The sequence below is a fragment of the Caenorhabditis remanei genome, chromosome X (genome assembly GCF_010183535.1).
Source record: "Caenorhabditis remanei strain PX506 chromosome X, whole genome shotgun sequence".
Classification (NCBI taxonomy): Eukaryota; Metazoa; Nematoda; class Chromadorea; order Rhabditida; family Rhabditidae; genus Caenorhabditis; species Caenorhabditis remanei.
Genome location: NC_071333.1, coordinates 3088060 through 3099468, shown reverse-complemented (window position 1 = coordinate 3099468; position 11409 = coordinate 3088060). Strand labels below are relative to the sequence as shown.

The 11409-nt window shown below is 36.3% G+C and overlaps 3 protein-coding genes across 3 annotated transcripts; 2 read left to right on the top strand and 1 right to left on the bottom strand.

Annotated features, from left to right (window-relative positions):
- Positions 1 to 152: 152 nt before the first annotated feature.
- GCK72_022600 (uncharacterized protein) lies at positions 153 to 3729 on the bottom strand (the record flags this gene model as incomplete). Its single annotated transcript, XM_053734925.1, has 18 exons — positions 153 to 460; positions 514 to 579; positions 632 to 694; positions 745 to 849; positions 903 to 965; positions 1132 to 1185; positions 1329 to 1445; positions 1499 to 1561; positions 1896 to 1979; positions 2246 to 2329; positions 2681 to 2788; positions 2839 to 2913; positions 2959 to 3051; positions 3096 to 3158; positions 3201 to 3275; positions 3326 to 3458; positions 3508 to 3599; positions 3648 to 3729. 18 exons carry the CDS (start codon positions 3727 to 3729, stop codon positions 153 to 155), a joined length of 1728 nt encoding a protein of 575 aa, XP_053578491.1.
- A 2233-nt stretch (positions 3730 to 5962) lies between these two features.
- Positions 5963 to 6220, top strand: GCK72_022599 (uncharacterized protein; the record flags this gene model as incomplete). Its single annotated transcript, XM_003095455.2, has 1 exon — positions 5963 to 6220. One exon carries the CDS (start codon positions 5963 to 5965, stop codon positions 6218 to 6220), a length of 258 nt encoding a protein of 85 aa, XP_003095503.2.
- Positions 6221 to 9389: 3169 nt separating this feature from the next.
- GCK72_022598 (uncharacterized protein) lies at positions 9390 to 10204 on the top strand (the record flags this gene model as incomplete). Its single annotated transcript, XM_003095434.2, has 2 exons — positions 9390 to 9973; positions 10024 to 10204. 2 exons carry the CDS (start codon positions 9390 to 9392, stop codon positions 10202 to 10204), a joined length of 765 nt encoding a protein of 254 aa, XP_003095482.2.
- Between the last annotated feature and the right edge of the window lie 1205 nt (positions 10205 to 11409).

Below are 11409 nucleotides of genomic sequence, written 5' to 3'. Positions count from 1 at the left end.
TTCTGGTCAGGGTTTTTGCAGTATTGAAAGAACAGGAAAACATCATATTGAAAAAAACAACATTAATTTAAAATTTACAGTTGAAACGAATAAGAACACAAGTTACAGATGAATTGGAAAAACACAACAGAAAAGCAGAATTAATAGAATGATTAATAAGGAAAAGATTTCTTGTGTCCACGTTTTTTGAAGAATCGTTTGTTTTGGAACTGATGTGGTCCGGGGTTACCACTAGGTCTGACTGGTGGGGCGATATGATGTGGTCCGCCAACACCCACTTGTCCTCCAAATCCTGTTGGAGCTCCAATTCGCATTGGTCCGCCGCCTCTTGATAGACTTCCACCTCTTGATGCACCGCCGCTTCTCGGTTGTCCGCCAAATCCTGACGGCCCTCCGCCTACCATTGGTGCCCCACCTTCAATGCCAAAAGATACTGGCATTGACTTTCTTCTATGGTATGCTAAAATTAACCAAATAAGTTTCAAATATTTCAAGAAGAAACAAAAAACTTACGAAGTATGGTAAAACGATCTTCCAAGCTGTTCTCACGTGCTCCTCTCAATTGATCCAATTCCTCTTCTGAAAATTCACCGTTTTATAATACATATATTTTTGGTTTTTAAGAGCTTACTCTTCTCAGTCATATCGCCTCGCAACACTTCAATTTTCTGCTGCTGTTCTTCGAGTTGATGTGCTGAAATTAAAGTTGTTTTCCAATTTGTATACGGAATCAATGAAACTAACATAGGTCTTGTACGGTTATAAAAGTCTGGGACGCCTCTTCAGACAACTGCTCGTTCATCTTCTTCAATTTTGTCTGCTCTTTCTTCAAAACTTTATTTTCTTCACCTGAAAAGTTTAAGATATATAAGATCCAGATCAATGAAAGATGAAAAACTCACACTTCTCTTCATAACTCGTCTTAAAATTATTGAGCTGCTGGGTGAGGTCATCCGAAAGGCTTTCTGAAAATTTGTAAGTGATTGTTTGAATCTGAAGGATGCTTCTAAAATACTGTGAAGTTTTCAACTATAATCGCAACCAGAAAAACACAAGATCCATTATTTCCAGAAAAAATGTATACAGCTACTTGGAAAAAACCGATTACGTTGAATCATTGATAAAACTTACTCGTCTTTTTGAAGTTCTTGGCAAGGTCATCCAGTTTAGTTTCGTAGACGTTCTCTGAAATTTCAAAAGTAGGTAGTTTCATTATAAGTCTCATTTTTGAAAACTTGATCAAACTATGCTCAGTATTTTTAGTTTTTCCAGCTACCCACGAAATACCATAAACTTTTTTTACTCTTCCCAACCGAAAAACAACTCACTTTGGTTTTCCAACTCCATGGAAAGCTGACGGATCTTTTCTGTTTGCTCCTTGCGGCTTTCATCATCCTCGGATAACTGCTTAAGCTGCTCTTTCTTCAAAGCTTTGTTCTCTTCCCCTGAAAAGTTTAAGTTGAAAACACCATATTTCAGATCAATAAGGAAAACTTACAGATCTCATCATAACTCGTCTTGAAATCATTTAGTTCTTGGTAGAGGTCATCGGAACGGTTTTCTGAAAATTTGTGAGTGATTGTTTAAATCTGAAGGATGCTTCTTAAATAGCGCAAAGTTTTTGATGTAATGAAAACCAGAAAAACACAAAATCCAACATTTTCAGATTGAATTTACGAGCTTTCAGGGAGTCTGTACAAAAATAACTATTACACCTGATTCGTTTTGATTGTGAGGCTCTTCCTAGACGAATTTCAAAGTGGGCGTCTCTACAGATGTGGGAGGAGATAAGTAAAGATCCGCGAAACCCCATTAACTTTTTCAACCTGGTCAGGCTCTGCATTTTTGTTGTTCGAGATGTTCGAGACCCACAAAATCCCATAAAAACCACTCACTTTGAGTTTCTAGATCCGCGGCAAGTTGACGAAGCTTCTCTTTGTGGTCCGAGCGGCTCTCCAATTTCTGCTCATATTTTTGCTCTGAATTTTATATTTTTACAATGTTATTTGTGAAACTTGCAAAATTCCGGGTCGGCCCGGACCGGTTCCGGCCCGGATTTTAACTTTGAAGTTTTTTCTCTACAATTTTTTTTTCCAAAAAAATCGAAAAATTTTCAAACAAAAATTTGAATTTTTCAGTACTGGTCCCACCGGAGAAAAGAATATTCTTAAAAAATTCAGAAACGTAATGTTTTATTAGCTATCAACTATTTAGGATCATCCTTTCTAACCAAAAATTTACTCACTTTGATTTTTCAGCTCCTCGGTAAGACGGAGCATCTCTTCTTGCTCCGAGCGGCTTTTCTCCAACATGTTCTCGAGTTTTTCCTCTGCAATTTGTTTTAAATAACTTGCTTGTGAGTTTATTTTCAAGTCTTGAAGATTCGTTTGACTAGGTCACTTTCTCTGATTAGCGTCCTACTAAAGAACATTTTCCCAAAAAAAACCGGGCCGGAACCGGTCCGGGCCGACCCGGAATTTCGCATGTTTTACAAATAAGTTTATAAGACTCGAAAATTAACTTAGAAACATTATAAAAATATAAAAATAAAATTGTTTTTTTTTAATTGACATTTCTGTAATTTTACTAATTATCATCATCTAAAAAACTTCAAAAACGTAGTTTTTTTTTCAGTTATCAACTATTTATTATCATCCTTTTCAACCAAACATTCACTCACTTTGTAAAGCCAGGTCGTTTTGGAGATGGTCACGGATTATTTCCAAGCCAGTGACTGTGTCTTGCGACTGGCGGTCAATTCGACTCTCCAAGAAGACGCATTTTTTGCCTGAAAACCACACAATACGATTTCTGAAGCTATGCTTAGAAAGAACTCACTCAGCTCTTGCAATTGATTGACCAATCTAGAAATTTCCGCATCTTTTACAGTCATTGTGTGCTCGAGAGCTGAGCCTGAAAAGTCCAAAAAATATTTTATGTTCAGATGTGACAGCTTACATTCTGATTTTTGGCTCGATATCTCATTTTTTGCAAAATGAAGCTTCTCCACCCATTTAAGTTTATCTTCCTCGACTTTGTCTAGATTCTCGTCTAAAATTTTTCAAATTTCATTTTTTACATGCAGGGGAACTTACAGAGCATAGTAACTGTCTTCTTTTCCTTATCATGGGCCCGCTTCAAATCATCGATTTCTTTCTCTGGAAAAAATGAATTTTAAAAGTTTCAGAAAAATAACTAACTCTGTTGCTCAATTTGCTGTTTTAACTCCTCGATTAGTGCCCTGTTGTTGGCCTGTTCCTGTTCATTGATTTCAACTGAAAGTGATAATTGATGCTTGATGTTTTCTTTTATAAAAATGACTCACATTCTTTTCGTTTTTGTCTGATTTCTGCTAGAACCAGCCGTTGTTTGAACAGCCCATCATCCGCCAGTTCACAAATCTTTCTCACGAATCCCTGCGCATACTCATGACAGGATTTGCACGGTCTTGGGGCTTTCTGAAATCAATTTATCCGGATTCGAAATATACGGAACGTCAAAACTCACAGCGTAAACAAAGCCTTCCTTTGTAGCTATACAGTCCATGTATTCGCAAATGGAGGTGTCGGGATCGGGAACTGGAATTTTCCGCTCCAAGCCTACAATTTCGCAGATTATTTGAGTAATATTATTTCAAAACAACTCACAGTCAGATTCACATTCCTCCCAACTTTTGCACCCGTCGCAATATGTCAACATTGACGAAGATGAGGTCGATGCATCTGACATTGCTCTGAAAAAACTAATGAAAGTGTAGAATTTTTCCATTTTCTTAATGCTTGAAACATTGTAGATGCTCATATTTTTTGAAATCATGAAGAAAAGGACTTATCAAAATGTAAAACTGGACAAATTCCGTATTCTGGATCAGCTACAGTTTAGTTCTTGCATCATTATGACATCAAACTAGTCCGGAGTTGATTATTGTCATAGAAATTGTCACAATCTACACTTCATAGTTTTTTCAATTCAGAATTTAAAAAAAACCAGAACAAGCGACAAGCTGGTACGGCATAGAAAAAACATTGAGAAAGTTAAAACGGAAGTATGAGAGCTTTAACAGCAACAAGGGGAAGGAGGAAAAATATGACACAAATTAACATTCAAATACAAAATTTAAAGAAAGTGAATTAGAAATTAAAAAGTTTTGAAAATCTGGGTGAAAAACTGATAGTAACTAGTAAAATTCGACAAAGTCGTGATTATTTTATTTATATTTTCCATTAATCTAGGGACGATGGACACTGATGGAGCAATAAATAAAAAAGGAAGCTTTTGTGGCTGTGCGATTTCATTAGAGCGCAGACGCCTTCAGCGTATAGAAAAAAGACGCAGCGACGAAAGAAAAATGGGGGAGAGGGCAATGTGAATGTGGAGGAAAAGAACGAGAAGGGAAGAGGGATGTGGTCACAGGGACCGAGTGACTGTCTAGAACATCTGTTATTTGTTCGTTGGATTGGGTGGGTGTTACTCCAATTTTTGGAGAGAGAAGGGTCGATAGACTCTATTGGAGCTATGAATGAACGGTGTGTCAACGCAGACAAACCTCTAGAATGTAATGAGAAGAGAAAATATGGAGTTTGTGTTTCCATTGAAGCCATAAATAGATAAAATGTCCCCACAGACAATTTTCTGCGCAGCCAAATAATGAAAAAGACCATTTCCAATAGAGCGCAGTTGCTTCATGAATTGATTATAGTGGTTTTTAGCGATTTGAAATGCCAAAAGATGCAATTTCTCAAGAACTTCTACATTAGAGAAATGAAAAAGATAAGATTCGCTGTCTTTTGGTTCGAAGAGCATCTTGCGTATAGATGAGAGACGGAATGGTCAAAGAACGAGGTAAAATAGGAGAAAGGTGGAAGTCATTGTGGAGAGAAGAACGAGAAGGGACGAGGTTTGGGGTCGCAGGGACTCAGGAAGGGAGAGACTAGAGACTAGAACATCTGTCATGTTAGGTGGATTAGGTGGGTATTAGTTCGATTTTTGGAAAAGGAAGGGTCGATAGACCCCTATTGGAGACGTGAATGGATAGAACGTCATCACAGACAAACCTCCGCGCAGCCACATGGTGGAATAGTGCAATAGAGCGAAGATGTAGTATGGTTCGGTTACAGTGGTTTCTTAGAAGAGAGAGAGAGAGAAAGAGAAAAATCGGGAGAGGAGGAATGCGATTGTTGAGCACAGAACGTTATGAGAAGAGAAAAGAGGGGACTGCAGAGAGAGTGTGCGTCTAGAACACTTGTCACGCTCAGTAAGCTGGGTGTGTCTTAAATTTCGGATTAAAAAAACCGAGGGATACTGTTGGTATAATGAATGAATAGACATCCAAATAAAGAAACAGTGCTCTCAGTAGAGCGCAAATGCATTCTGTGTTGTTGATAGCGGGTTTTTTTGTGATTTGAAATTTGAAAATTTTGAAAATTTACTTTTCGAATTTTCAAAACATTCGAAGTGGAAAACATGAAATTCGCTAAATTTTGAAAAACAAAATGAAGATATACGTACGATGTTGATTGAGACACTTTCAGACAGTTTTAGGTATTTATCAGCAATTTTTGATGTTTTTTAATTTTCTTTCTTCAATAAAAATTAAAAACCATTGAACAAAATCACTACTTGAAGATATTCGGTTTTATTCTGGGCCTGTTCCGAACTTTTTTAAGGCCAAAAATCATTTAAAATAGACTAAATATCCTAACATGACGATATTCTTTTAGTAGAATAGCAACTTCTTTCTCTGTAGGTATTTACCTATCTTATCGTATCTGGTTTTTTCGCACTCCTTTTCATCCTCTGTGACTCACGATCAGAACACACCAATCGTCTATTTCTCCTTGTTTTCTATTCTATTTCTATTCTTTTCCCACAGTACAGCCCAGCTGGCATTCCCATTTGGCCTTATTCATCTAATAGGCCTCACCCATCTTTCTTTCATTTTTCTTCTCATTCACCTCTTGCGATGTCTAAACGTAAATGGACTCATAAAGACTCGATAGTATGGAGCGATGAAGATTCAACAATGGTGTCATGGATGAGATTGCTTCAATTGGGAGAAGACAAGTGCGCTAAAATAGCGCATATCAAAAAGGAGAAGCTTAAAGAGCCAAGGATGCTGTTTTTCATCCAACAGAAACTCCTATTCAAGAAGTTGAGTGTCGAATTTGCGAAAGAAGAAACTGAAGCGAAGAAGGCACGACATGGAGTTGCTGAGAAGTGATGTTAATCAAGTCGGATCCATTTATCACCGAAACCTTATAAACATGAATTTTTTTATTTGTGCAAAGTATTTTATTGTCTTCTGATTCCTCAATAAACGATTGTAACATAGATCTTTGACTTGCAAGTACTAAATTGAGATAAAAATCATTGTCTATTGATTCTTCCACCACATCCATATGTTGACATTCCATTGGAACCATAGTCTCAGAGAACAGAAAATAGGGGAGAGACAGGTGAAAGAGTCACGTTTTATTATTCAGAAAGAGCGGGACTTGTGAGTTTACGGATTAATTACAAAACAGCTGAAAAGAGTATAAAGTTTTTGCTTTTTGATCATAACTTATTTGATATAGGTTCCATTGACCTTAAATTTTGGGAAAACACTTATTCTAGAGATTCTTCAGAAATTCGAAAAACAGTTAGAGGTTCACTAAAAACGATGAAACAAGTTTACTAGTAATGCGAATAATTAATTGAATAAGTTTCAGCCAAATCTAAAACAAGTTTTGTTTTTCGCCTGAAGAAGTTTTTCAAAAAAAAATCGAAAAAAAATTTTCCCCCAAAACTTTCTGAAACTCTTTCTAGCAAAATAATACGTGAAAAAAAGACTTAAAACATGAAAAAAAGCCCAGGAAATTAATTTTCGAGATGTTTTTTTAATTTGTGTTTCCCAAGTCATAATTAGAGTGGACACTCTATGGTTCGATTCCTTGCCTTTTTTTCTTTCTTTGTTTATTTTTTGTAATCCTCGTTTTTGTGTCCCATGGTCATCACAATGTGCCAGAAATAGGTTTTTGAAGCTTTACGAGTCCATATTGACGTTTTAATAAAAAAAAAATTTTCAAGAAAATTTACTTTTCTGTGACCAAGTCCATGGTGAGAATGTAGTCGGAGTTTTTTTAAAAACATCTCTTTAAAAGCTAGAAAAACAATAGAAAATGTTATGACAAGATATAAAAACGATTTTTCCGTAATTTCTTTTCTTGTTACGCCGGTAGATACTTTTTTTTTGAAACAACTACTCTGCTTCATATGTGGTGATTCGAAGTTAAAGTCGTAGTCTAAAGATCTCTATCATGCAAACATGTTGGAATCAAATTTTCTATTTTTTTCTAGCTTTTAAAGAAATGTTTTTTTTAAACTCCGACTACATTCTCACCATGGACTTCGTCCCAGAAAAGTAAATTTTCTTGAAATTTGTTTTTCTTAAAACGTCGTAGGAAGTCAATATGGACTCGGAAAGCTTCAAAAACCCATTTCTGGCACATTGTGATGACCATGGGACACAAAAACGAGGATTACAAAAAATAAAAAAATAAAGAAAAAAGGCAAGGAATCGAACCATAGACTGTCCACTCTCTACTCCACATGTAACCCCCTAGGCCATTTAACCGCTGTTTTAACTATTCCCTGAATGGATTTACGTGTTGGGGCAACACGCGGGTTGGCATCTTGAGTTTGAGCACTAACCAAACTTTGGAGCCAAATTTCTCAAAACTGAGAGGGCCACTGCGAAAACTGAATATAGATTCGGAATCAGGGAAACGTCAGCTTTCTAGCGATATATCTCATGTTGTGTATCTCCATACTTTGTGTGAGTCATTCCCTAGTTAGCAAGTGAAAAGTATTTGACCCAGATTTTGAGAAATTTTTCATGAATGTGAAATGAAAAATTAAGAAAAACACGCCATTTCTTTTTCATTGGATAAAAACCTCTTTTTAGAACACAAAACAAGAAAGAAAGCTGATATTTTTCCAGAATTAGTAGTACATGTACTGTTCTTTATCCAAAATTAAGTGTTCAGAGCTTGCTTCATTAGAAACCAACAGAAAAAAATGGATGCTTGAGTGGTAGGTATAGTCCTAGGCTAACAAGTTCTAAGACAACATTTTTGAATTAAGCAAAACAGTCAGTAAATGCATGTTGTTCAAAGATAGAAGCTTTTCAGTTTATTTTTTAATACTGGACAACTTCAGCTTTTGATTAATTTATTATTATTCGTATAACTCCACGATTAATGTTGCGACTTTTTTTGATTGTAAATTCCTTTTTTATTCATTTTTTATTTCACATTAAAGATGAAGAAAAAAGCAAAACAAAAAAAAGAGAATAAAGAGGATTGCACATCACCCAACTCTCCTCGTCTGACCCGTATTACACATAGATGCACCCTGGGCCAACTCACCGCAACTGTTTCTCATATTGCCCGGCAGATGACACACGTCTCGTTCTGCCGATCCACATCATCTGAATATAAAACGGAGCAGATACTCTTCATCTCTTCCCTTTTCTTTTGTACTCGCATCACTTCCACACCACTTTTTTTCACGAAGTTAGTCGTACCGCTTTTTTTCACGACGTTTTTAAACTTAAAAGAATCTCAGAAAAAGCCGCCATTTTTTATAATAAAAATTAGTGAGTTTTGGTGAGTGCAGTTGGAAACGTTTTTTCCCGTTCAATAGTCTCGTGGGTTTTCTTGCGTGTATTGATAAAGTGTGCGTGTTTAACACAAGGGTCTCAGTATTAGTCGTCTCTGACGTCTTCATTCTATTTTTCTCGGGGACTTTCAGGACACACAGGAGATTGTATCATTAAAAGATTATCAATGAAAATGTTTATGATCTCATAAATATTTCGAATTAGGGTAGTCAACTTACCGAAACTGTTTCTCAGATGGCCCGACACTCGTCTTCTTCTACCATTTGATCCACATCATCTGAATACAAAACGGAGCAGATGCTCTTCATCTCTTCCCTTTCTTCCCCACATCACTTCCACACCACTTTTTTCACGATTTATTTATATTATTTGTTTTTCAGGATGAAAATTTCAAAGTTTCCTTGGGTTGTTCAAAAAGAAATATTGAGAAGCATGCAGCTGATTGAGCTGATTTTGCTGTCGTTCTGTTCAAGAAAACTACGAGATTTTGTGGAAAACATGATGAAATGGAAATCAAGTAAATTTGAATTAATTGTTTATCATTGCTGGTCATCGGTTAATACTAGAATTGCAACTACCTACAAAGAAGGAGAATTTTTTCTCAGAATACAATTAAAGTCAAGAATAGGTGATCGAATTCCAATTCAAATGAACTTTATGGGAATGGATGTACAGTGTTGGTGAGTTATTCCGTATTCGCTGAGAAATAAATGTCAGTCATTTTAGTATGCCAACGGAGAGCGAAGAGTGTACTTTATACTGCGACGAGGGGAAAGGAGAAGCGATTTTACAAACAGTTCACAGCTTTTTGCTCAGTTTTGTTGGATTGAAAACTGAATACGAATTGATAACTCACTGTAATTATATACCAAGATTGACCAATATAAGAAGCAGTCAGCAGTGTATACTAGACTATAAGACAGCGGCATCACAATTGTCATCGTTTTTGAGCTACTCCCCATTTCCTGAATTTCTCTGTTTGTTTGCAACAAGAGGATCGAACCTCGAGAACGTTCCAGGACTTGCGGAAACGCAAGTTTTGAATTATTGGATTGATGGCAGCAAAGGAGACGAATTTTTGGCCAATTTCAAAGGAAGAGAGTTACACGTGTACAAAGGAGAACTAAGCGATTCTACAGTAATCCAGTTTCTGAATGACTGGATATCGAATTATGGATATCAAAACTTGAATGTTGTTTGTATGACTGTTGATGAAGAATGCGAACTGCACCCCGAGGTAATCATGAGTCAATGCAGTTTCAAACAGTTTCATTCAATGGACACTTTTCCGATTTATCGTCGTACACAAAGGTTTGTTTTCGCTTTCAAAGACCAACTTTTGATACAAAAAATTCTTTCAGACTCCGAATTCTCCCTCTCGTATTGAATTCTTGTGATTTTTCCAGTCAATTCTATATAGTAAGGAAATCAGATGGATACGTGGCTTCGGTTAAAGTTGAATCGAAATCATTGACATTTACTGCGTGGAACATGAATGAGAAACAGTTTCTGGAGAAGCATGCAAACAAGATGCTCCAGTAAAAAATTACTTTGATTCTGTGGTTTCATTTCCCGCCAATTGATACTTTTCTTATACATGTGATTTTGTATTTTATTTATCCATTTTTTTGTTTGAAAATTACTATTTGTGTGATTCAATCACATTTTTTCTTGCACCATGAAAAAATTTTATTATCAATAAATAGAAAGCAACGCTTTCAATCAATCGTTTTCATCAACCAGCGCGATCGCACAAATCGTGTTTTGTATTCCAACAGTCGTTCACATGTCCTGAAAATAAAATTATTGCAAACTGGTGATTTCATTGTGAACGGAAACAAGATATGAAGTAAAATTACCAAAGAAATGGTCTCGTCAATCCGGCGAAAATACATTGCTTCCATCAATTCATCAGAATTTTTCGATTGAGAGTGTGGTAGACTTCTATTAGCAACTCATTACCAGCTACTGCAATATAGATTATTTTAATTTGGAACTTGCTAAGAATTATATAATAATTGTTTCATTCAGACTTCCAAAATCTCGGCCCGGTGAAGAAGTTTGCAGGTTCGACCCGACCCGGTCGGCCCGGAGTCAAAAACGTGCACAATTTTTTCAAAAAGTTTCATCAAAAATAGTCAAAAATTTTATGTACGTCTGAGTTTTTGTTGATATTTGAAAAAATATTCGAAATTTCTACTTTTTGCAGAAAAAAATTCGAAAAAAATTCCAATTTCATTTTTTTTTGCGGAGACCCGGGCCACCTGTGCCGGGTTGGGCCGGGCCGCTGAATTATCTCCAGTCTCCCCGGCTCGTTGCAAGTTTGGTTTCATTTAAATAAAAACCTACGTCAACATCTTCTTCTGGTTCTCCTTCAAATACCGATTCAACAAACCAATTTTCTTTAATCCAACATTCCGGGGGTAGTTCTGGGCGCAAATGCAGTTGGAGACTCTGAAATTTTGAAGAGTTTAGTTATTTAGTATTTCAGTGATAGACCCCGATAATTTGCAAAGTACCATACGAAAAACAATGTCGAAATTTGAAATGGCCAACTAGACATCGTTTTTCATTTCGATCATGCCGGAACTTCACTGTGGAGTTCATTTTCTATCAGAAACTGAAATTCTTAGTTTATACCATACTTGTCAAGGCCCAGGCCGTGACAAGACTTGGAAAATTTTTAAAGGCCCGGCCAGGCCCGAAGCCCTGGCTTCAAAAAATGAACCAATTTTTTTGAACTTTTT